We start from the raw sequence: 26,200 nt of genomic DNA on the forward strand, positions 1-26,200 counted from the left end.
TGGCTCTTCCCCATCAGTGAGGAAATTACTGCTTGAGCTCTTCCTCTAATTATGGTTTGCAGGAGGTGCCTTGAAAACCCTTATTTTGCACGTTTGCTAAAGCTAGAGGCTTTTGGGGAGCATGTACAGGGCTGGGAGGTTTAGAAAAGGATGGGCTCTGTCTGAAGGGCCAGCTGGGGACTGAGCTCCCTTCCCCTTGTCCTGGGGTTTGGGGCTGATCCTCCAGCCCCTGCAGACATTGGGGCGGATGAGCTCGCTGCTCCAGGGCACTGGGGTACGGGCATCCATTGGTATTGTAGGATTTAGCAGGGCTGTTGTGATAGAACCAGGGGTGATGGTTTTAAACTAAAAGAGGGGCGATTCAGGCTGGGTGTGAGGAAGGAATTTTTGCCCTGGAAGGGTGGTGAGAGCCTGGCCCAGGTTGGCCAGAGAGGTGGTGGATGAACCATCCCTGAGACATCCCAGACCAGGCTGGACGGGGCTCTGAGCAACCTGAGCTGGTGAAGATGTCCCTGTCATGGCAGGGGGGGCACTGGGGGAGCTGGGAAGGTATTTCCAACCCAAACTGTTCTATGATTCTATGATCGTGTACATTTTTGGGCACTCAGAGGAGCCGGGGCTGTCTAGGTTGATATCACGGTGTGTCAGGCTTATTTATCCCCTAAGAAGATCAAGAAGCAGAGGGTGTCACAGGAGCCGATGTGTTCACCCTTCTGCCACGTCCCCTCTTCTCCCCAGGCTCCAAGGACCCCTGTGCCGAGGTGACCTGCAGTTTTGGCAGCACCTGCGTCCGCTCCACTGATGGTCAGTCGGCCAAGTGCGTGTGCCCGTCGTCCTGCGGCGGCGTTCCCGAGAGCACGGTGTGCGGCAGCGACGGCCGGGACTACCGCAGCCTGTGCGAGCTCAACAAGCACGCCTGCGACAAGCAGGAGAACGTTTTCAAGAAGTTTGACGGCGCCTGTGGTGAGTCCCCCGGGGGATGTTGCTTTAAATACGTTTCCTCCCGCGTTGGGAATAACGAGGGCAGACCAGCGGGAAACATCAAGGGTTGGGGGGAACTTGCTTGCACGCCAAAAAACACAAGCTGGGCAGAAAAAGGTCAGTTTGTGAGTGATGACCTTTGAAATTCAGACCAAGCCAGTGCTTCCCCCTGCGGCATTTGGCTCTGGGCGTTTCTATTCAGGACCCACTGACCTGAAAAAGCAGTTGCAACATCTGTGCCACCACCTCCTGCTGTTTTCCCCCGGCTGGAGTTTCCCCGGCTGCAGGTTTTTTGGCAAGAATCCTCCTGCTCGCCGGTGTCCCCGGGCTGGTTGCAGGCAGCAACTTCTAATTAAAGGAGCCCGACAGGCAGAGATCCCAGAGTGCAAACACAGCCCTGCCGCTCCGAGGATGTCCTCCTCTTTGGCTTAATGATGGCTGGGGATACTTGTAATTAAAAGCAACTGTATTCATTAGGAAAAGCATGAGATCAGCCAGGACACGTGCCAGCGTGGTGTTTGTCCCTGGGGAGGGTGTTTGGGCTGCAAACCTGGGGGAGCTTTAATTGCGCTGTCACTGCTCAGTCCCAAGTAGGGCGAGATGGGCGTGAGGTTGAGGTGCAAAACGTCATGCTGGATGCTCCTGGTTTCTGGGGCAGAGAGGAGGCTTTGAGCTCCTGATTCTAGCCAGGCGTCAGCAGAAATGCAGCTGGTCTGGGTTGAGCAGCTGAGCTGTCGAACCTGGAGATACTGGAAGGCTGCAAGGTCTGAGGATGAACAGTGCAGGCAGAGAACACCTCGAATATCTTCATCAGGGTTGTGAAGCATCGGAACAGGCTGCTCAGGGCAGTGGTGGAGTCGCCATCCCTCAGGGGTTGGACAGACACCGAAATGAGCTTTGAAGGTCCCTTCCAACCTGAATTATTCTATGAAGTGATGAGCACACGTTGGGTGCTACTGGGACAGGTCCAAGGCTCCTGGGGCCAGCTGGGAGGAGGAGGAGGAGGACAGGACGTATCTTTTCTGACTCTCTGCACCGTCTCCCTTCGCAGACCCGTGTAAAGGCGTCCTCAACGACATGAATCGCGTTTGCCGGGTGAACCCCCGCACCCGGAGGGCAGAGCTGCTCCCCCGCCCCGAGAACTGTCCCCCGAAGCGAGAGCCGGTGTGCGGTGACGACGGGGTGACTTACGACAACGAGTGCGTGATGGGGCGCTCGGGGGCCATCCGGGGACTGGAGATCCAGAAGGTGCGTTCAGGGCAGTGCCAGCACCAGGGTAAGTACCTCCCTGCTTTCTGGGGAGCAGGAAGATTCAGTTTCCTGCCCTCCTCTGCTGCTCCATTCTGTGCTTTTGGCAATATAACCCCTGTCCCCGCGGTGCGTGCGAGCGTTGCTCTCCTCCATCCTCCCAGACAAATGTAGAGATGAGTGCAAGTTCAACGCCGTCTGCCTGAACCGCCGTGGCACCGCTCGCTGCTCCTGCGACCGCATCAGTTGCGACGGCTCCTACCGGCCCGTCTGCGCCCGCGACAGCCGCACCTACGGCAACGACTGCGAGCGCCAGAAAGCTGAGTGCCACCAGAAAGCTGCCATCCCAGTAAAGCACAGCGGACCCTGTGGTAAGCGCTGGTGCCGCTGGGACGCTGGTACCCCCGCGAGGACACTGGTACCCCCACACCTCCCACTTCCCAGCCCCAGCAGCCACTTTAAGCCCAGCTTGTGTCAGTCCCTTCCATGCTGGCGGTGACACGGGGACACTGCAGGTAAGTGGTGGCTGGGTGCCACCATCTGAGCAAGCCACAGGCTCTCTCCAGCCCCGAATATCTGCTCCTCTTTGTTCTATTCCTTCCAGCAGCCCTTGTGTGTGTGTGTCTGTGTGTGTCTTCCTCCTTGGTCTTGTCTTTGTCTGATGTGCTCAATAACACAGTGAAGAACAATTCCTGTTTAAACCATACCCAAGCGTGACATCCAGCCGGTTTCTCTCATTCACAGCCACGTGCACATTCACCCCACGCGGTTCCCGTGCAGCCCACGCCATCCATTTCTGCTCCCAGGGTAGTGCCAGTCCCCAGCTCCTTCCATGCTCCCCCATGCCCGCCCGCTTCTCTCGGCTCCAGGTTCTCTCCGCCAGGATCTCTGCCCAGCGCTCCCGCTCTCCGGAGGTCTCGCCGTGGCTTTGTCTCGTCTCTGGGAGAAGCTTTTGACCTTTCCAATGGATGCTTTTTTCAGGCTGATATGATAGGATGGGGCTTTGGGTCCCCATGATGTCGGGAATGTCCAATTTTAAAATTACTGCACGGAAAAATGAGGGAGGTTAAACACTGGATTGATTTGTATGAGTTGGAAGGACTGCTCATTTCAGCTCGAATTGGTTTTTACTAGATCTAGGACTGTTCCCTATTATTTTAAGCTGATGTTTGATAAGGTATCAGATGTATCAAACCTTTTGAATTACTTGGAATTGAAGCCCCGTGCTGTGGGTTTGTTTTGTTGGCTTTGTGCTCCTGCAGTAGGTTTTTCATGCTGCCAGGCCCAGCTGCTTGAAAACCGTTTGTCAGGCTCCCAAAATCACACTCGACATAATCACAGCTGTTATTTCTTTTAATTGTCCGTTTCACTGTGTTGCTGGTGGTTGAACGATGAGAAGTCGGTTCCCCAAGTGCTCCCTACAGGGAGGACAACAGAGGCACTTTTGTCCTCTGTCCCCCAGTGCCACCGGGAGCTGGTGCTGGATGGCAACCAGCAAACCCTGCCTGGCACCTGGGGGAGGGAAATCAAAGCTGGGGGGCTCTGTCTGCCAAAGCCCAGGGTTTTAAAGTCCATGACGGCTCCAGAACACCCGGGGGGTGAACAAGCCTTTGCCTCCCCATCAGCTTAGGAAAGCATCTCTGAGCTCAGTGCTGCCCTTTGGGAGGAAAGCGTGTCCTCTGTGTCACCAGTTCAGACTCGGTGTGAGCTGGAAAGCGGATTCAGAAGTGGGGCCAGGGTGGTGATGTTGTGTGCCCAGCCTGTGTGTCGGGGCAGAACTGCTCTGTCTGCAGCCAGGACCCAGAGCAGCGAGCGCGGGGGGTTCATCGATGGCTCTGCTGCGAGGATGCGGGAGATGCTCAGAGCTGGGGAAGGGAAGGAGATGGAGGAGAAGCCTTTAGCGTGGTCGCAGTGATTTAATCTCTCACATGTACCTGTCTAATGAACTCTGAGCGCCGCCGCTGGCTTTTCCAGCAGCAAGGCAAAGGAGGCAAAGCCAAACAAAACAGTCCAGGCCTTGTTTATAATCTTTCTCTACTTTGACACTGTGATGGGGCAGCAGAGAAAGAAGGATGGGGTGAGAGCGAAGTGGCCAGGAGGTGGAGGGAAGGTGTCTGGAGTTGCATCTGTCTTTTCCTCCCTGCTTCTCTCTGTTCTCTTTTTCCCCCCGCTGTCTCTCTTTCTCTCTCTTTCCTTTTTCGTCTGTGTCTTGTGTTTTACAGCGTTGCCTGTTTGGAGGAAGGAATTGTGTCCTCGCAGCACCCTTCTGCTCCCTACCTGGACATCTCTGCTAGGAGGTCGGCTTTCTCCCCTTCTCCGTGGCCAGCGCCAGCCCTGGCCTCTCCTCACTGCTCCCCCCTCCTCTCGTTTTGCTTGAGAGCCCCCCCGGGATGGAGACATTGCCCTGGTTTTGCTCCCATCCCAAACAATTCCTGCTGGAATGGAAACGCCTTGCGGTGCAGTGGGGTCTGGTCTGATGCTTGCTGTGGCAGATGAGGGTGGGAGCAGAGGTGGGTGCTGTGACCCCCCCCGGCTCCTTCGCAAGCCCCTCTTGGGCTGACCCATCGCTCTGGACTGCTCCCGGTTGATCTCACCTCTCCTTTTGCTCCCAACTAACCCCTTTTTCTTCCCCACCTCCTCCTTCCCAGAGACTTCTGCCTGCCTGGGACTGTCATGCTCGTCCCTTTGCTCTCTGTAATGTGTGTCACGCTTGCCTGTGCAATTCCAGAGGGCAGGGGCTCTGCAGGGATCGCAGCTTCCCCCACGTGTCCAGCGAAGCACCCTCTGTGCCTTTTGGAAGCACTGTGCTCAGTCTGTGCTCAGATGTGGTTCTTCACGAGGAATAATTCCCTATATCACCATGGAACTGGTGCCAGAGCCCGCTGGGTGCCATGGGTGCAGATGGATGGGGTGCGATGTGTTACAAAGCAGCTCCAGAGCCTCTTCCCCATGGGCATCACCAGGCGAGGCTTGTGGGAGAGCTCCATGTCCGCAGGGCTGGGTTAGGACTCAGGTGAGGGATCATGCCCTCAAATCAGGGTGCAGAATGAGCATTTTGCTTGCTCTGTGCCTTCATTTCCCTGCCTACAAGATGAAGAAGGGCCCGGAATCAAGGCAGGTCTTGATCACAGCCCAGCCTAAGGTCCTCATTGTATCCACCCATGTGAAAATTGGTGCCCTCCCCTGCTCTCTCCACCACTGCTCCCCAAGACAAGAGCATGAATTTGGGTTGCAGATGAACAAATTGGATTTGCTTTGTGCCTGGCCATCGCATCCTTACTGCCTGTGTGCAGCAGAAGTGCTTTCTTTCCCCATGCCAGCATGTGTCTCCTTGTGTTTGAGGGACATGATTATGGTAAAGATGCTTTGGGTGGTTCAGGTGAAGTGCAGGCAGGAGATGTGAGCAGCATCGCGGAGCTGAGCACAGCAGGGAGCAGCTCCTGGTCCTTAGGAGCTGCTTAGAAACTCTTGAGCTGCAGGGACATTGAGGACAGAGGTGAAACAACTGGGTCAAAGTACCAGCCATGTGCCTGAACTGCCCACCTCTTCCTTCGCAGACCCTTGGCTCTAAGTTTTAACTTGGCGGGTGCTTCCCAAAGAGCTCAATCCAAAATTCAGCCTTGCCACAGGTTGTTTTCTCCATGGTTGACAGCATGCAGCCAGACTCCGAGAGCTCAGACCTCGCTCTTGCTCTGCAGATAGAGCCACCTTGGTCCTGGCAGGGCAGGAAGATGGACCAGTTGCCCCAGTTAATTCCCCCTGCCCCACCAGCAAGCTCCGGAGTGCTTTGTCTTTCCCACCACACTCAGCTCTGTGCTTGCCTCGCTGTTTGGTGTTGTCTGCCTGTTGCATCCATCTCGCCTTGGCCGCATTATCTGTTCCCCACCTCCGTGTTGTCATGTGTCCTCGTCAGCGTTCCACACGGGTTAAATCCTTGTCCTTTCCTTGCCCCAGGTCCCCAGGGCTTTTGTCTGGAGTCACAAGAAGGGGTCGCAGGGGGTCTCTCCCCAACTGCATAGCCACTTCTGCATTGGCTTCTGAGTGGTGGGGACATTGCTGGAGGGGCATGCCAGCCCTTCAGCCAGCGGGCTGGGGACCGGGTGGGACATGCAGGGCTGTTGCAGGACACGCAGCCTTTTCTCTTTGCCGTCACCATCACGGTTGGCTGCTCCCCTCGTCACTGTGGGGCATCTCGCAGGGAAGGTGCCACCTGCTCAGCTGACATTGATTTAGCAGCTCTGGTTTGTGAGCAAAGGGGACTCTCAGCCTGCAGCCCATGCTGGGGACATTCCCTGTCCCCGGGGAGCTGCAGGGAGCCAGATGTCCGAGGATGGGGACAAAGCAAGGACACCAGGTCTCTTCATCCTGCCACGCAGCAGTTCGCTGGCTTTTCTCAACCAGCTTGCAAGAGGAGGGGAAGGGAGCAGGAGCGAGACCAGCTGTGTGGTGAAGCCAAATGAGGTGTCCTCTCCAGCCACGTTTTAGGATGAGCTGTTCAGGGGACTGTGATTCTGAGGATGTGGCCCCCGGTGAAGGGAACTATCCCTGTGTGGGCTTTTTGGCTATGGAGGGTTCAGCAGCCAGTGCTGGGTGCTCTGTGATGATGCACCAAGTGTCCTGGAGGCACCAAGTGTCCTGGAGGTGCTCAGACCCACACTGAGGTTCTTTTCTGCTGCCTCCTGCCTTCTGCCGTGGAGCTGCTTGTTCAGACCCCACCTCACAGTCAGGCTGGTGGCACCACTGCTGCCCGGGAACAAATGTCTCAGCCTGTGTGTCCTGCTTCAGCACATGGCGCTTGTTCTTGTTGCTGGGGAGACCCAGGGTTTGGTGCAAAAACCCACGGGGATGATCCCATTTCTGGCCAGAATGTAGCTGGGGTGGGATGGAGGAGAGGCAGGAGACTTGGTGCTGTGCAGGGGGAAGATCTCGTGCCTGCTGCCCATCCCTACCCTCTGCCGCGCATGGGGGCCGATGCTGAGCCGGGCATGCCGGGGTGGCATGGAGGGTGCAGGGGCCAGGGCCAGGAGCTCTGGGTGCGATTGCCGTGGCGAGGAGAATGCAGGCGTGGGGCTGAGGCTGGGGATGGCAGCATGCATCGCTGTGCACCGCGCCCTGGGCAAGCGTTGGGCTGAACCCGGTGCCTCGTCTCTCCTGTCCCCCCTGCAGACCTGGGCACCCCCAGCCCCTGCCTGAGCGTGGAGTGCACGTTCGGGGCCACCTGCGTGGTGAAGAACCAGGAGGCCGTGTGCGAGTGCCAACAGGTCTGCCAGGGCCGCTACGACCCCGTCTGCGGCACCGACAACCGCACCTACGGCAACCCCTGTGAGCTGGACTCCATGGCTTGTGTCCTCAAGAGAGAGATCAAGGTCAAGCACAAGGGGCCCTGTGGTAAGAGCGCGTCGTGGCGGGTCCCTCCTCTTCCTCGTGTTAGGGAATAGAATTTCTGAACAAAAAAAAAAAGCCCTTGAGGTGCTGGAGAGAGTTCAGAGAAGGGATGAGGCTGGAGCACAAGTGTGATGGGAGCGGCTGAGGGACCTGGGGGGTTCAGCTGGAGAACAGGAGCTGGGGGGAGACCTTCTGAGCTCTGAACTGCCTGAAAGGAGCTTGGAGCCAGGGGGGTCGGGCTCTGCCCCCAAGGAACAAATGATAAGACAAAAGGAGATGGCCTCAAGTTGCGCCAGGGGAGGTTGAGGTTGGATCTCGGAACAATTTCTTCCCCAAAGGGCTGTGGGGCATTGGAACAGGCTGCCCAGGGCAGTGCTGGAGTCACCATCCCTGGAGGGTGTAAAAGATGCAGAACTGAGGTTCTCAGGGACACGGTGACAGTGTTGGGTTAATGGCTGGACTCACGCATGGCTGCAGGATTTGTGCTGTAGATAGAAACCTCCTGGCCAACCGTCTGCACAAACCGCGCGGGGGGTTGTTGCATCTTCCCTCCCCCATGCAAAGGCAGCAGCTGCCGTGTGAAAAAGAAGAATCATCTTTGAGCCAAATTCTTCACGAATTGAATGGCAGGGAAGGGAAGGGAAGAGAGGTGTTTGAAGGAGAAAGCGAAGCCATGAATCCCTAAATACCCAGGAATCAGGAGGTGTGCTGGCTGGGGCCCGTTCTCTCCTGCCGAGTGAGAGCTGCTTTGCAAGTGAGTTATTGCAAAGATAAATGTCTCTGTCCTGAGCCTGTGTGCCTGTGTTTGCAGCAGACTGAGCATCCCATTGGGGAATCGGTGCCGTGTTACATTAATATGTGCGTCCAGCACTACTGGCACCCTGATAAACCAGGGTAAGACAATATCCCTTTCCAGGCCGACCACTTCTGCCATGTGCGAATCCTGCCGCCTCTCCCCGGGGAGCCGGGATGCTGCGCTCGTCCTCCACGGCCGGGGCTGATTTATTGCTCCTCGTAGTTCTCAGCCCCATGCTCTCTCCCGCCTTCTATTTAGCTATAAGGACATGCAGCTCTGGTGACATTTCATCATGGTTACTCCCAGCCCTGACAGCCTTTACGAGTAGTTATTGAGTTATTGCCTTTCTGCCTCCTCCCGCATCCCTCAGCTCATCCCTTGCTCCGTGCCCTGGTGTCCCCAGGGGCTCAACCTGCGGGAGAAGGTTGCAGTGGGTTTTATTTATCATAGAATCACAGAATAGTTTGGGTTGAAGGGACCTTCCCAGCTCCCCCAGTGCCCCCCCGCCATGAGCAGGGACATCTTCACCAGCTCAGGTTGCTCAGAGCCCCGTCCAGCCTGGCCTGGGGTGTCTCCAGGGAATTTTGGACACTTCATCACACAGCGATGCTCACCTGACCTGCTGTTTTAATCTACTGGTTTTGTCCTTTATCTGCGCAGACCGTTGTGGCAAGTGCCAGTTTGGGGCCATCTGCGAGGCGGAGACGGGGAGGTGCGTGTGTCCCACCGAGTGCGTCCCCTCCTCCCAGCCCGTCTGCGGCACCGACGGCAACACGTACGGCAGCGAGTGCGAGCTCCACGTGCGGGCATGCACACAGCAAACCAACATCTTGGTGGCTGCCCAAGGAGACTGCAGTGAGTCTGGCAAGGTCCCCTCGTGTCACTCCCGCTGGTTGCATTTTGGAGACAGGATGCAAAGAAATTGGGTGGATGTCCATTGAGCCAAGCAAAGAAATTGGGTTAAAAACAGAACTGAAAGCATCGATGGTTTATTTGATCGCACAGTTCATCTCAGTAGCTTTCCCTTCGCTCCATCCCCTGGGGTTAATTTGTCTTTGCTCATGTGTTTCCTCCCCACTCCCCAGCACAGGGAGCTGCCTGTGCTAATTTCTTAATGAATTAAAAGCCCTGCCTTGGTTCTTCATTAGGACAAATGCTTCAGTAAAAGCAATGCTTTGGAGCCTCATAAAACCTCCAGCTGGGTCTGGGTTGTCGGGTGCTGGAACAGGCTGCCCAGAGCAGTGGTGAAGTCACCATCCCTGGGGGGGTTGAACAGACACAGAGATGAGGTTCTCAGGGCCATGGGGCAGTGCCAGGGGTGGGTTAATGGTTGGACTTGATGATCTTGAGGGGCTTTTCAACCACAATGATTCTGCGATCCTATGAACTCACTGTGGTTCCTCTGTGCCCAGAGTCCTGCGGCAGCACCGTCTGCTCCTTCGGCAGCCGCTGCGTGGCCGGGCAGTGCGTGTGTCCCCGCTGCGAGCGCCAGCCCCTCGCTCGCGTCTGCGGCAGCGACGGCCTCACCTACGACAACCCGTGCGAGCTGCAAGTAGCCTCGTGCCAGCAGAAGAAGAGCATCGAGGTGGCCAGGACGGGGCCGTGCGAGGACGGTAGGTTGTCACCGTTCCTCCAACCGTGCGGGGTTGGCTGTACCTGGCTTGGCCAGGCTGAGAACTAAGAACCCGCTGAGTTTTCCCACTGTAGGGGGAAAGCTGTGGGTTAACGCTGGCTGAATCCAAGCGGAGGAGGACTCGGTGTCCCCCTGGCGAGCTGAGGTTCTCTGGCTCGTTGCATGTGTAGTTTAGCTGGGAAGGATGCGAGTGCTATGGCAGAGCTAAGGGAGAGGGGAAGACGTAACGTAGTGTTTGATCACAGCCCTCCTTGGGGAATTTCAGGTTGGTGTCCCTCTGGGAAAAGATCTTAAATAATTCTCTGTGTAATGCCAAATCCCAGCCTTTGATCACTCAATAAAACGGGCCAGGTTTTCCTTCTCCCCCCTTCCCCTTTAAGAAGCCTTTGAAATCAGCCACATCTCTCTCTTACTGAGCATCTGAGCTCATCATACTGAGCTCTGAGCATCTTATGGAGAGGCAGCCAGGCTAGGGACGGAGTTTAGAGATTGTTAAGAACATCTGCCTAACTGAACTTCAGATTAAACCCAAACCCCATCCCTTCCTCTGCTCTGGTTTCCATGTTTATGGTAGCAGCAGCAATCTCCCTGCTCCAGGCTTAAGCATCCCAATATACAGGGTGTTTCAAAAAGATGGACCCAATTTTAAAGCAGTAGATTTCATGATGGCAACATGCTACAATTGCACAAAAATTTACAAATGGTTTAAAGAATTATCAAGTTCTAGGAACCTTTACATAAAGGTTCCCTCCACCTGCTGTATGGACAACATCGAGATAGTTGATTGGTCCCAAATGCCTCTTAAGTTGTCTTTATCCACTGAGATCACAGCTGCTGTGATTCTGGTTTTGAGGGCATTTGATGAGTTGCTAACGATGGCACAAAAACATGGTCTTTGACGTATACCCGCAAGAAGAAGGCCACAGGGTCTAATGTCTGGGGATCTTGGGGATCCATTTATTTGGAACACCCTGGATGTGGGCTCAGGATTCTGGGGTTGCCTGTGCTGAAGAGATTAAATCTACTGTGATTTGGACGGATCTGTGCAGCCGTGGGCTGCATCCCATGTCCAGGACGCAGCCTTGGGTCATGGAGAGGGATTCATCCCCATCCCCTCTGCTTCCCCTGAATTTTGCCATGCTGGGTTTTGAGCCTCTTTCTCTACCACCATCCCTCCTTCTCCAGAGTGCGGCTCGGGGGGCTCTGGCTCCGGGGATGGGAGCGAGTGTGAGCAGGACCGGTGCCGGCAGTACGGAGGCTGGTGGGACGAGGATGCAGAGGACGACCGCTGTGTCTGTGACTTCACCTGCCTGGCGGTGCCACGCAACCCGGTGAGGATGCTGAGCTGTTCTGGGCTACTTTCTGCAGTCCTCGCTTCCCTCTTCTCCCTGGGGACCTTCCCGCATGCTTCCAGGGTATCCCATGGGTAGGGAACCTGCGTCCTGTGCCGGGGGCTGCTCTGAGCCCTTCCCTTCCCTGTCCTGGCAGGTGTGTGGCTCCGATGGTGTCACCTACACCAATGAGTGTGAGCTGAAGAAGACACGGTGTGAAAAACGTCAGGATCTCTACGTCGCTAGCCAAGGAGCCTGCCGCGGTGAGTCCCCCCGGCTGGCACAAGCTGCATGCTGGTGTCATGGTCCCCAGGCTGGTTCCCTGCAGCAGCACATGTCCTTTCCCTGGGGCTAAGCAAGAAAATGCTCCCCAAGGACACAGCAGTGTCTGTTGGTTTGCTCATCCCCGTTGTATCATAGATGAGGTTCTCAGGGACATGGGTTAGTGACAGTCTTGGGTTGATGCTTGGACTCAATGACCTTGAGGGTCTCTTCCAACCAAAGTGATTCTATGATTCTGTTCTATGATTCTGGTTTTGTGCCCTGTGCTTTCCCTGACCGAGGATAGGACATCACTTCATCACCTCTTCCCAGCATCTCTGCAAGGACCGCGTGGTTTTGCAGGGACGGTGCTGGCTGCTCCATCCGCACGTTGGCAACACTGCCCTGTGGCACAAAGACAACCTGTCCCTCTCTGCCTTCCTCTGCAGCCCTCGCCACCACTCCCCCGCCTCTCCTGGTTGTGCACTGCAGCCAGACCATCTACGGATGCTGCCCAGATAACGTGACCCTGGCGCTTGGAGTGGGCGCAGCCGGATGCCCAAGTGAGTGAATATTGTGTCCCCACCTGAGGGACCTCCAAGAATGGCCTCCCAGGCTCAAAAAGCTTTGCTCCGTGTCCCCTTTCTCCTGCTCTCTGCAGATAAAGGGAGCATCTCTCTATCGTTGCATCGTTTCCCTCCATCAAGCTCCTAATTAATGAATTAATAATAAGCTTCTAATAGCTTCCTTCCCCTTTGATGTTAATGAGAGGAGAGGTCTTAATGACAGCAAAGCCAAGCAGGTTAATCCTGAAGGTTTAGTTCCCCCTTGTAGCTGGGGCAGAGGAGGAGAGTTGAGAGCAGCTGCTGGACTCTCCTCCTGCCCTGGCCGAGCATCTTGGTGACTCCGCAATCGCTTCCGTTGCCCTGATGAAGCCCCCAGTGTCCCCAAGCTGACTTGGTCAGGACTCAGCCTCACGTTTTCTCTCACAGGTACCTGCCAGTGCAACCCCTACGGCTCCTACGGAGGAGCCTGCGACCCCACGACGGGGCAGTGCTCCTGCAAACCCGGCGTGGGGGGGCTGAAGTGCGACCGCTGCGAGCCCGGCTTCTGGAATTTCCGTGGCATCGTCACCGACGGCAAGAGCGGCTGCACGCGTGAGTGCCGGCAGGGCTGGGCTGTCACCTCTTGTCCCTTATGGCTCCCCAGGAGCCCTTTCTTCATGGAAAGGGTTGTTGGGCATTGGAACAGGCTGCCCAGGGCAGTGGTGGAGTCACCATCCCTGGAGGGGTTGAACAGACGTGGAGATGATGTTCTCAGGGACATGGAGTGGTGCCAGGGGTGGGTTATGCTTGGACTCACTCTTGAGGTCTCTTCCAACCAAAGTATTTCTGTGATTTTCCTCCCCTGGACCTTTCTGCACTTTTCTTGGATTGCTGGGGGACCTGAGTGAGTCTGCTCTTGGCTCCACAAATCCACCAGCTAAACAGCGTCTTTTGTCCCCGTCTTACCCAGCCTGTAACTGTGACCCGGTGGGCTCCGTGCGCGACGACTGCGAGCAGATGACCGGACTGTGCTCCTGCAAGACGGGGATCACCGGCATGAAATGCAACCAGTGCCCCAATGGCAGCAAACTGGGCATGACTGGCTGTGAGAAAGGTGAGGGAGCCACGTACTGGAGGGATTGCGTGGGGAATGGAGGAATGGGTGCTGGGTACTGCTGCAGGGCATCACACCGGCTCTCTAGGGAGCCAGGACCCCTTGGGAGGAGAGAGGGGCTTGGGTTTAGTACGTGCTTTGTTGCTCATCTCTTCCCCCTTCTCTCCCTACCCCAGACCCATCAGCCCCAAAATCCTGCGAGGAAATGAGCTGCGAGTTTGGGGCCTCGTGCGTGGAAGTCAACGGCTTTGCCCACTGCGAGTGCCCGTCCCCGCTCTGCTCGGAGGCCAACATGACCAAGGTTTGCAGGGTGTGCCCAGCGATGTGTGCTGAGCTCGGCTGCATTGGGCTGGTGCGGAGTCTGATATCTGATGTTCTCCATCTTCTGTGTACGGGGGATGGTGATGTGCAAGTCGTAGATGTGCCCCATCTGGCACCTCTGAGCTGCTCAGGTCCCTCTGTGTACAACATTGCCTGGGAGGGACCCCTGCAAAGCCACCCAGCATTTAGACACCCCTTGATTTTGCCCAGGGCTTGGGGTGCAGCTCACGTTTCCCCTCTGCCTCCCAGGTGTGTGGCTCTGATGGTGTCACCTATGGGGACCAGTGCCAGCTGCAGACCATCGCCTGTCGGCAGGGACAGGTCATCACGGTGAAGCACATGGGGCAGTGCCACGGTGAGTGTCCACGGCTGGGGACAGCTCCAGCTCTCTGCTGTGACGCTGAACCCGGGTCTAGGTGCCTCCATCTGTGGTTCCTCAGCACAGGACAGACATGGACCTGTTGGAGAAGCTCCAGAGGAGCCACAGAAATGATCCAGGGCTGGAACAGCTCTGCTGTGGGACAGGCTGAGAGAGTTGGGGTGTTTAGCTGGAGAAGAGAAGCTCCGGAGAGACCTTATTGCAGCTTTTCCATGCTTAAAAGGGGCCAATAAGAAAGACGGGGACAGACTTTTGAGCAGGACCTGTTGTGATAGGACAAGGGGTGATGGTTTTAAACTAGAGGAGGGAGATTCAGGCTGGACATGAGGAAGAAACCCTGGCCCAGGTTGGCCAGAGAGGTGGTGGATGAACTATCCCTGAGACATCCCAGGCCAGGCTGGACGGGGCTCTGAGCAACCTGAGCTGGTGCAGATGTCCCTGCTCATGGCAGGGGGGGCACTGGGAGAGCTGAGGAGGTCCCTTCAACACAAACTGTTCTCTGATTCTATGACTGTGCTGTGACCCCTCATGGCAGAGCAGGTTCATTGCTCTAGGCAAGTGCCTGAGGGATTGCAACATCCTTCCCAGTCTCATGGGCAGCCTTTCCCAGACCAGCCCCTCCTTACCCACCCCACCTTCCTGCTCCTTTCAGAGTCCATCACTCACACAAGCCACACCGCACCACCCACACCACTGCCCACGCTGCCCTTGGACAAATTAATCCTTCCTCCACCATTGCGGTTCACCACCCGGGCTCCAGAACCCACCGAGCTCGCTACCACCTCCCTGCTGTTGGAAGCCAAGCCTACAGAAAGAGGTCACCCTACAACGAGGCGCATCACGACTGCCAGACCAGCCACCACACCGTGGGTGACCCACGGGGCATCTCAGACCACGGTCCGGCCGCTCTCCACCGCGCCGGTGGTCCTGGCCACCAGCCAGCCGGCCTACGCTGAGTCGGGCAGCGCAGAAGGGAGCGGAGACCAAGAGATGGGCACCAGTGGAGACCAGGAGTCGAGCGGGGCAGGTTCTGCCGGTGAGTTGTGCTCCTTGGTCTCGGCAGGTCGTGGGCTGAACCACCCCCTGTGTGTCAGGATGAGATGAAGCTGTGTCTCAGCCTTGTTCTCTTGCTGGTGGATGCTCCTCTTAATGCCTTGCAGGGGAAGAGGAGGTGGAGGAAAACCAGGTAACGTCCACCCCAGCCATCGAGAGGGCGACGTGTTACAACACGCCGCTGGGATGCTGCTCGGATGGCAAGACGGCGGCTGCTGATGCCGAAGGCAGCAACTGTCCGGGTGAGTTTGTCCTCGGGGCTGGGCTCCCTTTGGGTGGTCAGGAGTCAGACTGAGCTCTTGTGTTCTGCAGTTTTCTTCACTTAGGTGACCACTTTCTTCCTTGACTTCTACAACCGTTAAAGTTCGGCCAGTGTTTTGCCCAGGCTTCTGCAGAGCTGATGGCTGCACTGGGGGGATGCGGGAATTGCTTGGATTCCCATTTTATCCATGTTGATGGCTGTAAAGGGAGCTGGGCGGACCAGGACCAATTCCTGGGGACTCTGAGCTCCTCCGGCTCATGCTGTGGTTCCCAGGGGTGCACGTGGCTCTCATGACCTTGGTGGGATCTGTCTTGTCTGCTCACAGTCCATGTTGAGGAAACACAGAGCCACCCGTGTTGGTCAGGTTGCCTGGTATATGCATCTAGTTACCCTAAAAATTGTTACTCTGGGGCTGTCTCCCAGGTGTTTCCTCACTGAGGTCCTTCTTAACTGTCCCTGTTCCTTGGGGTTTCCAGCAGGACATCCCCTTTTCCTCTGAACACCGCGTTCCCCTTTTAACCCATGAAAGGACAGCAGGGATCTTTCTGTCGCTGCCTCTGCCCTCCTGTAGCTCCCTGGAAGGGAATCACACCTTGGGTCCCTCTTGCAGCTTCGGTTTGGTTTTGCAAGGCTGTTCGCGAGCAGGGTCCTTGCTTCCCTCTCCCAACACAGGTCTTCTTGTCCAGAGTCCACGTTTCTCCCCCGTTTGCATGCCCGTGTCCGATCCTGCTGTGTTGACTATGTGCTCTGTTTAACGTCTTTCTCTCGTTACTCAGCCGGAGCAGGGGGGCTGCTCTCCGGGCCGGAGCTCAGAGGAAACCGTCTGGTAAAAGCCACCATCTCCAGCCTGGTCTTTGCCATCTGCTCCAGCACCCTGATACTAATCCCCCATGGCACAGACCCATCCAGACTAACCCCAACACTGGCACTACCCGCACACTGCCATCCCCCTTTACAACGCCAGGGACTCCAACGCTCCCAGCCACACGTCTGTCCCCTTGCCCACCAGCCCACTAAAGGTGTTTGTCTTGTCTACCCTCCCTCCCATAGCTACCAAAGTCTTCCAAGGAGTCCTCATCCTGGAGGAGGTGGAAGGCCAGGAGCTGTTCTACACCCCGGAGATGGCTGACCCCAAGTCAGAGCTCTTTGGCGAGACGGCCAGGAGCATCGAGAGCGCGGTGAGTCCTTTGTAGATTCGTAGTCCTTTCATAGATTCGTAGAATGTCCTGAGTTGGAAGGAACCCACAAGGATCATCATGTCCAACTCCTGGGTCTGGTTAGGACTCTTCTGGCCTTGGCAAAAGGAGAGAGGACCCTGCCCACTGTCTGTGCTGGACAGGTGACTAAACCCCAAATGTTCGCTTCCAGAAGCACAGTCCTATTCTCACGCATTCTCCTGCCCGCTGAGCTCCTTCCAGCCACCCCGCCAAAACAGGGACCAAGGGCTGTCACATTTCTGAGCACCGTTCCTGATGTCTCACCATGGAAACCACGTTTTTGCATTTCCTGCTGCTTTGCCTTTTTGTTTGCGATGGCTTCTGGGGAGGCCCTGAGAGCACAGAGACCTGCCTGCAAAATGTGTCGAGTGCTCTGGAGGAGCATTGCTCCATATTGGGAGCAAACATGGTTTATTGCCAGGGCCAGTATTTCCATGGCATGGGCACTGAGGAGTGGAAGGAGATGATGCACCAGCTCTGTCGAGGAGGTTCCCTCTGAATTTCGCCCATCTGTGTGCGTTACTGACCTCTACCACGTGCTGTGTCAGTGGGTTCCATCATTTATTGCGCACCGGCTCAAAAATTATCCTTTTCCAGCTTGATCTTGGTGGTGGGGCTGTTAGAAGAGGTCCTGCTTAACACCCTGGATTTCCCAAAGTGTCCTTATCTCCATGAAAAACCCTTAGACAAAAACGTGTCCAAAACCCCTTTGCCCCTCCGGTTCAGCCACACGAGCTGGGAAGCTGCTGGTGTAAATCCAGTCTCCCACCCTTCAGGAGAACCCCCCTGCATTGCCAGCTCTTGGAGGAGGCGGACTTTGCGTGGCAATGTGTACATCTGTGTATGTATGTGTACATATGGACCTGCCAAGGAAGTGCTGGGTGGGGATAGCAACATTATACTGTAGCGTGGCACAGCAAATACAAAGCATCATCGCAAGGAGATTAACATATTTAGAGCTGGTTCCAAGCTGTATTTAGAAGTTGGCAAGTACAGCCGTATAAGCAGATGTGTGCCTGGCATATGGACCATATGGTCCACGCAGTTCGGTATCACAATAGCAATATTTCCCGATACGGCAGTGGCTTCTATCTGAGGATCCAAACACGCATATAAAAGCTTCATTCACTGGTTCATCCATTTTTCCCTCTGAGGAGGCAGGAGTGATGCTGCTTTACCCCTCCGAGGTCATTATACCTGAATTTATAGGGGAAGATTGTACCACAGGACCATCAGTCAGTTTTAACTGACTCGCTGTAAGCCTCGGACCGTCACTGTCACCTTCATGTGACTTCAGACAAATCCTGCAACGCCTGAGAGCCAAGTTTTAAAAGGCAGTCGGGTACTTAAAGATGCAGAACGGTGCCTTATGGGATTTTCCAAAGGGCCTAAGCAGGTTTACGCAGCTTTAGAAGAGATCAGTAAGACTTAGCTGCCATGCAATAGAAAATCCCTGCATGAACTGCGAGGTGTCTGTGGTCTGGCTCTGTTCTGCTCTTCTCCACAGCTACAATGGGGATAGCTCAGGAATCACTGAGACTCAAGATCTTTTACCAAAAGGGCCCATGTCCCAGGATGTCCCCGTTAATTGGTTTATCTTTCCTCCTTCACCTGCGACTGAACTAGCTGGATGAGCTTTTCCGCAACTCTGACGTGAAGAAGGATTTCAAGAGCATCCGTGTCCGAGACCTGGGGCAGAGCAGCGCTGTCCGTGTCATCGTGGAGTCCCACTTTGACCCAGGTAAGAGCCTTCCCGGTGCTGAAACACACGTGCAGCAAAGAACACGGAAGAACCTTATTAAAATTTGCCGGGGATATGTGTTCCCTCCAGCAGAATCAACAGATGTTGGGAGGAGCTGCACCCTAAGCTGGTGCCTGGAAGCATTTTCCTAAGGAAAGGAATAATAATTACTGGAGTGAGTTCAGATAAGGGCAATGGAGCTGGTGAGGGGCTGGAGCACAAGTCTGATGGGGAGCAGCTGTTATTTCTCCCATGTAATAAGTGATAGGACAGGAAGAAATGGCCTCAAGTTGCACCAGGAGAGGTTGAGGTTGGATCTTGGGAATGATTTCTTCCCCAAAGGGCTGTTGGCATTGGAACAGGCTGCCCAGGGCAGTGCTGGAGTCACCATCCCTGGAGGGTTGGACAGACATTGAGATGAGGTTCTTAGGGACATGGGGTAGTGGTGGACTTGGCAGTGCTGAGTTAATGGTTGGACTTGATGATCTTAAAGGTCGTTTCCAACCAAAATGATTTTATAAATGTGGGTCCATCGTGGGGAGGTCATGAGGGAGGAACTGCCAGGCAGGTCTGCATCTTCACTCTTGCCTTTCTTCTTTCCCCTGGCTACGATCAGCCACTTCCTACACGGCAGCTGATGTCCAAGGGGCCCTGCTGAGGCAGATCAAAGCTTCCAAGAAGAAGACCATTCTGGTGAAGAAGCCCCAGCAGGAACATGTCAAGTTCATGGACTTTGGTGAGCCCTCTCTCTTGTCTGAGGCTTTCAAACAAGGAGGCTGGCTCCTCTGGTCCTGCAGGAGCCTTGGGGACCAGGGAGCAGATGGGACAGGGCCCTTGGGTTTTTGAGTCCACTGTAGCCTGGGAGAACCATCCATCTGAGCCTTTCTGCTGCCATCTCACCCCCAAAACCCCGGTGGCTTTCCCTGTCCCCAGAGAGGGTTGCAAAGCATCAGTTTCCACCTACGTTTCACTGTGTTTCAGACTGGATCCCCAGGCTCTTCACCACAACTGTCACCACAACGACGGCCACCACCATGGCCCCCGCCACCACCCGCCGGTACACCACGGCCGCCACTGCCACCACGGCCCATGTCCTGCGCCCGGACGCCGCCGGCCGAGCCAGCAGCAAGGCGGCCATCGCCATGAGCACCAGGAGACCCCCGGCCACCCTGCCGGCCACCACCCGCAGGAAGCCCACCCGCCTGCCCCCCATCACCAAGAAACCCACCCGGCCCTGCGACTCCCACCCCTGCCTGCATGGCGGCACCTGCGAGGACGACGGGAAGGAATTCACCTGCAGCTGCCCGGCAGGCAAAGGGGGAGCCGTCTGCGAGAAACGTATGTGCCCGTGGGCTGCTGGGCATGGGTCTGCAGGGGGAGCTGGGGTGTTCAGCCTGGAGAAGAGGAGAAGCCTCTGGGGAGACCCTATTGTGGCCTTTCTGTACTTAAATGGGCCAATAAGATAGATGGGGACAGACTTTTGAGCAGGGCTCGTTGTGATAGGACAAGGGCTGATGGTTTTAAACTAAAGGGGGGAGATTCAGGCTGGACATGAGGAAGAAGCCCTGGCCCAGGTTGCTCAGAGAGGTGGTGGATGAACTATCCCTGGAGACATCCCAGGCCAGGCTGGACGGGGCTCTGAGCAACCTGAGCTGGTGAAGATGTCCCTGCTCATGGCAGGTGGGACTAGTGGAGCTTGGAAAGTCCTTCCAACCAAACTATTCCCTGATTCTATGACGCTGGTAGCAGAGCTCACAGCCATAGGATGGCGAGAGAAGGGACAGCACAGACAGGTGAACCGCATCTCTTGGAGCTTTGGGTTCCACCTGGAGGCTCCAGCTGAGGATGCTGTGGGGACACCCCTGGGAACCTTTGCTTTGCAGCTGCCCCTTTTCTGAGCTGTTCTCCCAAAGCTTGTGCTGCTGGGCCAAACCAGGGCTGAGGCTTTGCACAGTGTGACCCATCCAGTGTCCGTCCGTACTCCGGCAGACATCTTGGACTGGTTGGTGATGCATGCACACCCACCAGGAGGTTCTGCAGGGCTCCATTTAACGGTGTTTCGTAGCTCAGCCAAGAACAGGTTGTACATAAACTGTGCTGCAGGGTAAGAAGGTTCAGGAGCAGCTTCTTGCTGGCTGCACTTCTGATACACCAGTGCCCCGAAGCATCGGGATTGTGATCTGCTTTTTCATCTCAGCTCATGGCATTGTCACTCACAGCTCCCGCAGCTGGTGACTGCTGGTTAGCATAGCGGAGAGACAGGTACTATCTGTCCCCTTGAACACAAGGAGTTGTGTGCTGATAATTCTCTGCTCCCTGGTGCTCAGAGCTGCTTAGCAAACCAGCTGCAGGCTGGCAGCCGGCTTCACCACAGCTGCTGGTATTTACTGGGAGCTCCCACTGGTGTCAACTGGTGTGCTCTGGGCTGGTGGTGAGCGCTTATACCTGAAAAGCTTTGTCCCTAATGCCTTAAGTTGGAGCGCTCAAAGCTGGAACTGGATGCGGGTGTCTCGTCCTGTTCATTTTAATAGATCCCTTGGAAGATCTCAGCTGCAATAAATAAAAGCCTGGGGTAATGAATGCAAATCTGTCATGTGGGATCCTGGGAGGACAGATAAAAATTATCTGAGGAGCAGGGAAGCGGAGCTGGGAGGAGCTGTGTGTGCAGCAGACTCAGCGGGGGCACAGGGGATGTGGCACTGGGCATGGAGAGGACCAGCAGCACTGGTCCTTGGAGGGGCTGATTGGGACACCAGGAAAGCCAAGCACTGGGGAGCAATACCGCAGATCTCTAAAGCCCAGGAGCAATATTTGGGGGACATGCCAACACGAGAGGGGCTGGTTGCTACCAGTATGTGTGTCTAGGAGGCGGTGACTGGGGATAACTGCACTGGAGCTTCTTTCTACCCTTTCACAAGAGCTCTCTTTGCTTGCACATGTAGGAGAGGGAACTGCTGGAGAGGGTCCAGCGTAGGGCAACAAAGATGCTGAAGGGAGTGGAGCATCTCCCTTATGAAGAAAGGCTGAGGGAGCTGGGTCTCTTTAGTTTGGAGAAGAGGAGACTAAGGGGGGACCTTATTAATGTTTATAAATATATAAAGGGTGAGTGCCATGAGGATGGAGCCAGGCTCTTCTCGGTGGCAAACAATGATAGGACAAGGGGTAATGGAATCAAGCTGGAACACAAGAGGTTCCACTTAAATTTGAGAAGAAACTTCTTCTCAGTGAGGGTGACAGAGCACTGGAACAGGCTGCCCAGAGGGGTTGTGGAGTCTCCTTCTGTGCAGACATTCCAACCCGCCTGGACACCTTCCTGTGTAACCTCAGCTGGGTGTTCCTGCTCCATGGGGGGATTGCACTGGATGATCTTTTGAGGTCCCTTCCAATCCCAAACATACTGTGATACTGTGAGAGTGTCCACAGGCTCATGTCAGACTTTTATCTGCTCCCTGTCCTCCTCTTCCATCCCTTCTTCCCTCCTCTCACCCCCGGCTCTTGCAGCTATCAGGTACTTCATCCCCAGCTTCGGTGGCAAGTCCTACCTGGCCTTCAAGATGATGAAGGCATACCACACGGTGCGCATCGCCATGGAGTTCCGCACGGTGGAGCTCGGCGGGCTGCTGCTCTACAACGGCCAGAACCGCGGCAAAGACTTCATCTCCCTGGCGCTGGTCGGCGGCTTCGTGGAGCTCAGGTGGGTGCTGTGGAGGAAGAGGAGCAGAACGCTCCTTGCAGAACAGCAGGAGGATGCTGGGCTCGAATGTGCAGGCTAAGAAACAGTAGCATCCAATTAACAAGAAAAGGAGCGGCATTTTTTTCCAGTGTTAAAGGGATACTTCTCAACAGTTAATTCACTTATTTCAGTTTGAAATTGAAAAATCTAAAAGGTGTGGGAAGTTTATTTTTTTTTTCCAGCAAGTGAGAGGTCTTTTTTTGGCACTGCTGGGAAAAGAAATGCTGGCGGGGGGAAAGAAAGGGAGAAAGGCCCCAGAAATCTGAGCTGAAATGATTTTATTTTCCCCCGTCCCAAAAGCCAAAGGTGCAGATTCAAAATGAGGTGAGGTGGAGACCTCTGGAGACTGCAAAGTCCTGATTAGTTCTGATGGGGAGGGATGGGGGCTCCCTGGGACACAGCAGCCCCCATGCCATGGTACAGATGTCACCTTTCTGCAGGGTGACACAGACACGAGCCTCCCCTTCCTCTCCTCCAGGTTTAACACCGGCTCCGGCACGGGCATCATCACCAGCAAGGTCCGCGTTGAGCCTGGCAGGTGGCACCAGTTGGTGGTGAACCGCAACCGGCGCAGCGGCGTCCTGTCCGTGGACGGGGAGCCCCACGTCAGCGGGGAGAGCCCCACCGGCACCGACGGGCTCAACCTCGACACCGACCTCTTCATCGGGGGAGTGCCGGAGGATCAGATGGCGGCGTGAGTGCTGGAGCACGGTCCTGGTGCTGGGAGAGTTGGGGGAAGGGAAGGGGCTGGAGCACAAGTGTGATGGGAGCGGCTGAGGGACCTGGGGGGTTCAGCTGGAGAACAGGAGCTGAGGGGAGACCTTCTGATCTCTGAACTGCCTGAAAGGAGCTTGGAGCCAGCGGGGTCAGGCTCTGCCCCCAAGGAACAAATGATAAGACAAAAGGAGATGGCCTCAAGTTGCGCCAGGGGAGGTTGAGGTTGGATCTCGGAACAATTTCTTCCCCAAAGGGCTGTGGGGCATTGGAACAGGCTGCCCAGGGCAGTGCTGGAGTCACCATCCCTGGAGGGTTGGAGAGATGCAGAGCTGAGGTTCTCAGGGAAATGGAGCAGTGCCAGGGGTGGGTTATGGTTGGACTCGATGATCTTGAGGGGCTTTTCCAACCCAAATGATTCTGTGATTCTATGATCTGCTGCATCCATAATGGCTGCATCCCTGCTCCAGGTGGTGTCTGGGCGAACGTTGTGGAGCCGGGGAGGCTCTTAGTGCCCTGTTCATGAGCACAGCCTGACCCAGATGCTCAGAGACCCTCTGTGTTTTTGTCCTCGGGGACAAAACCCCCACCCACCTTGTCCTGTGTCCCCACAGGGTGGCAGATCGGACCACGGTTACGACAGGTCTGAAGGGCTGCATCCGCCTCCTGGATGTCAACAACCAGATGTACGACCTGCGGGAGAAAGGCAGCGACGTGCTGTACGGCAGCGGGGTGGGCGAGTGCGGCAACGACCCCTGTCACCCCAACCCCTGTCACCACGGGGGCATCTGCCACGTCAAGGAGGCAGAGATGTTCCACTGCGAGTGTCTCCACACCTACACCGGTACGGGGAGGGGGCTGCAGAATGTTGCTGGGGGGCCTGATCCCCACAAGGGGTCCCAGAGCCTCTGGGGCTGATGTGATGAGCTGCAGTGGGGAGGGACGTGGGCTGGAGTGACAGCAGTGGGCTGGAGGAAGAATCCTGGGCTCAGTTTTGGGCCCCTCACAAGAAAGACTTTGAGGTGCTGGAGCAAGTTCAGAGAAGGGCAACAGAGCTGGTGAAGGGTCTCCATCCCTGGAGGGGTTTAACAGCCAGAGAGATGAGGTTCTTGGGGACACGGGTTAGTGCCAGGGTTGGGTTAATGGTTGGACTCGATGATTTTGAGGATCTCTTCCAAATAAAATGATTCCGTGATTATTCTATATGCAGAAAAGGGCCAGGATCTGTTCGTTCTCATGCACAAAATAAATTTCCCCTTGCATTTTAGGTTGCCTAGACTGGCCAGGGCATCATCTGCCATTTGCGGGTTCCACTGCGGGGTGGCTTCTTGGGAACCCAACCTGAGACAGGAGCCAAAGGCTGGCAGGGCATCAGGGGACACCAGAGGCACTTCGGCTGAGTTGTGCCCAGTGGTTGTTGGTTTGAGACGCTGACCTGACAAGGTGCTTTTTCTGCCGCAGGCCCCACGTGTGCTGACGAGAGGAACCCCTGCGACCCATCTCCCTGCCACGTCTCTGCCACCTGCCTGGTGCTGCCGGAGGGGGGGGCCCTGTGCGCCTGTCCCATGGGCCGGGAAGGCGACTTCTGCGAGCGAGGTGGGACAGGAGCGGGGCTGGGGAGGGGGTGCAACTGCGGGTGCTGATTTCCCCCAGCCGGGGGGTCCAGGAGGCTTCGCCTGCTGTGGCTCCAGCTGTTGTGCCTCCTCTTCCTCACCATTCCCTTGTTTATGCCCAGTGACTGAGCAGGACCACACCGTGCCCTTCCTCCCCGAGTTCAATGGCTTCTCCTACCTGGAGCTGAATGGGCTGCAGAGCTTCGTTCCTGACCTGCAGTAAGTTTCAGGGATCGGGAGAGTGATGGGTGAATGCATCACCTGCATCATCTGATCTGGGGAGACCTTATCGCTGTCTACAACTGCCTGAAAGGAGGTTGTAGCACGGAGGGTGTTGGTCTCTTCTCCCAAGCAGCAAGTGACAGGACGAGAGGAAGTGGCCTCAAGTTGCCCCAGGGGAGGTTTAGATTGGATATTAGGAAAAAATTCTTCCCGGAAAAGGTTGTCATGCATTGGAACAGGTTGCCCAGGGAAGCGGGGGAGTCACCATCCCTGGAGAGGTTTAAAAGCTGTCTAGATGAGGTTCTTAGGGACACGGGTTAGTGCTAGAGTTGGGTTATGGTTGGACTTGATGATCCTGAGGGTCTCTTCCAAATGAAATGATTCTATGACTCTATTCTATTCTATGATTCTACCTCGTGTTCTAAGCCTCACCTGTCACATGCTGGCTGTCCTTAGAGATTGTCCCTTTCGTCTGCTGGAGGTTTTGTCCAGCATCACCACGCCCCAACAACACCAGGCACCACAAAGTGGCATCCTGACCGCAGCAGGTGTATCTCTTACCTGGCAAAGGTGTCCCACAGGGGTGGCATCTCCCTGCCATAGCACATCCCATGCTGGCAGAGGTCTTCCCAGGGCTTGGCACACAGATGAAGAGAGTACGTGGGCAGCTGGATTGGAGGGTATCCGTAATCCTTCTCTCCTCAGGGACAAGATGTCCATGGAAGTCGTGTTTCTGGCCAAGAATCCCAGCGGCATGATCTTCTACAACGGCCAGAAGACAGATGGCAAAGGGGACTTTGTCTCTCTGGCTTTACACGATGGTTACCTGGAGTACAGATATGACCTGGGCAAAGGGGCGGCTGTGCTCAGGTAGGATGGGGACCTGCTCCTCAGGGTGGTGGTGACAGCAGGGGCAGGAGAGGGACAGTGGTAGCTGTCAGTGTCCAATGCTGGCTTTGAGTTCCCCTCACCAGAAAACCATAAGGAATACGGAAAAATTTCTCCCTGGAGGGGGCTGTTGGGCATTGGAACAGGCTGCCCAGGGCGGTGGTGGAGTCACCATCCCGGGAGGGGTTGAACAGACACGGAGATGAGGTTCTCAGGGACGTGGGTTAGTGCCAGGGTTGGGTTAATGGTTGGGATCGATGATCTTGAGGGGCTTTTCCAGCCAAAATGATGCTATGATTTGGGACAGGCTTCCTAGTGGCCTCGGCTGTTTGCAGAGATGGCTCTTGGTCAGTTGTGGGATGGGGAAGAGCTGGGCCTACCTTGGCTTGTGCCCCTTCCCCAGGCTAATTCTGGGATGTCAGTGAATCCGTGAGCTGGGGAAGCCCCAGCAACTCAAGCCACGGTGGCCTGGGCAGCCCACGTTGCGCAGGGGAGGTCTCCAGCGCTGCATTTGCAGGTGTTGAGAGCAGATCTCTCACCCACGTGTCTTCTCCTCCCTTCTCACCACCAGGAGCAAAGAGCCAGTTCCCCTCAACGCCTGGATAAGCGTCTTGTTGGAGAGGAACGGGCGCAAAGGCGTCATGAGGATCAACAATGGCGAGAGGGTGATGGGAGAGTCGCCGGTAAGTCAATGGACATGGGATAGATCTTGGGGCTTCCAGCCCTGAGCTTCTGAGAAGTTCTCAGGCTCTTGGGCTTTTAA

General features: G+C 55.8%; 1 protein-coding gene across 1 annotated transcript in view; it reads left to right on the plus strand.

Annotated features, from left to right (window-relative positions):
• Positions 1-26,200, plus strand: part of AGRN (agrin) — a 94,466-nt gene that overhangs the window by 57,828 nt on the left and 10,438 nt on the right. Inside the window, exons 5-30 of the mRNA XM_082070036.1 lie at positions 739-963; positions 2,033-2,257; positions 2,394-2,600; positions 7,396-7,617; positions 9,071-9,265; positions 9,823-10,023; positions 11,229-11,374; positions 11,532-11,637; positions 12,085-12,198; positions 12,628-12,792; positions 13,151-13,294; positions 13,471-13,595; positions 13,865-13,970; positions 14,647-15,030; positions 15,155-15,289; positions 16,360-16,487; positions 18,153-18,267; positions 18,884-19,003; positions 19,249-19,605; positions 21,769-21,961; positions 22,479-22,694; positions 23,329-23,558; positions 24,176-24,310; positions 24,450-24,546; positions 25,255-25,419; positions 26,009-26,120. Of these exons, the coding sequence (XP_081926162.1) occupies positions 739-963; positions 2,033-2,257; positions 2,394-2,600; positions 7,396-7,617; positions 9,071-9,265; positions 9,823-10,023; positions 11,229-11,374; positions 11,532-11,637; positions 12,085-12,198; positions 12,628-12,792; positions 13,151-13,294; positions 13,471-13,595; positions 13,865-13,970; positions 14,647-15,030; positions 15,155-15,289; positions 16,360-16,487; positions 18,153-18,267; positions 18,884-19,003; positions 19,249-19,605; positions 21,769-21,961; positions 22,479-22,694; positions 23,329-23,558; positions 24,176-24,310; positions 24,450-24,546; positions 25,255-25,419; positions 26,009-26,120 (4,568 nt within the window). The remainder of the gene's footprint in view (positions 1-738; positions 964-2,032; positions 2,258-2,393; positions 2,601-7,395; positions 7,618-9,070; positions 9,266-9,822; positions 10,024-11,228; positions 11,375-11,531; positions 11,638-12,084; positions 12,199-12,627; positions 12,793-13,150; positions 13,295-13,470; positions 13,596-13,864; positions 13,971-14,646; positions 15,031-15,154; positions 15,290-16,359; positions 16,488-18,152; positions 18,268-18,883; positions 19,004-19,248; positions 19,606-21,768; positions 21,962-22,478; positions 22,695-23,328; positions 23,559-24,175; positions 24,311-24,449; positions 24,547-25,254; positions 25,420-26,008; positions 26,121-26,200) is intronic.

This window comes from Streptopelia decaocto, assembly GCF_964273445.1.
Source record: "Streptopelia decaocto genome assembly, chromosome: 20".
In the NCBI taxonomy this organism is placed as follows: domain Eukaryota; kingdom Metazoa; phylum Chordata; class Aves; order Columbiformes; family Columbidae; genus Streptopelia; species Streptopelia decaocto.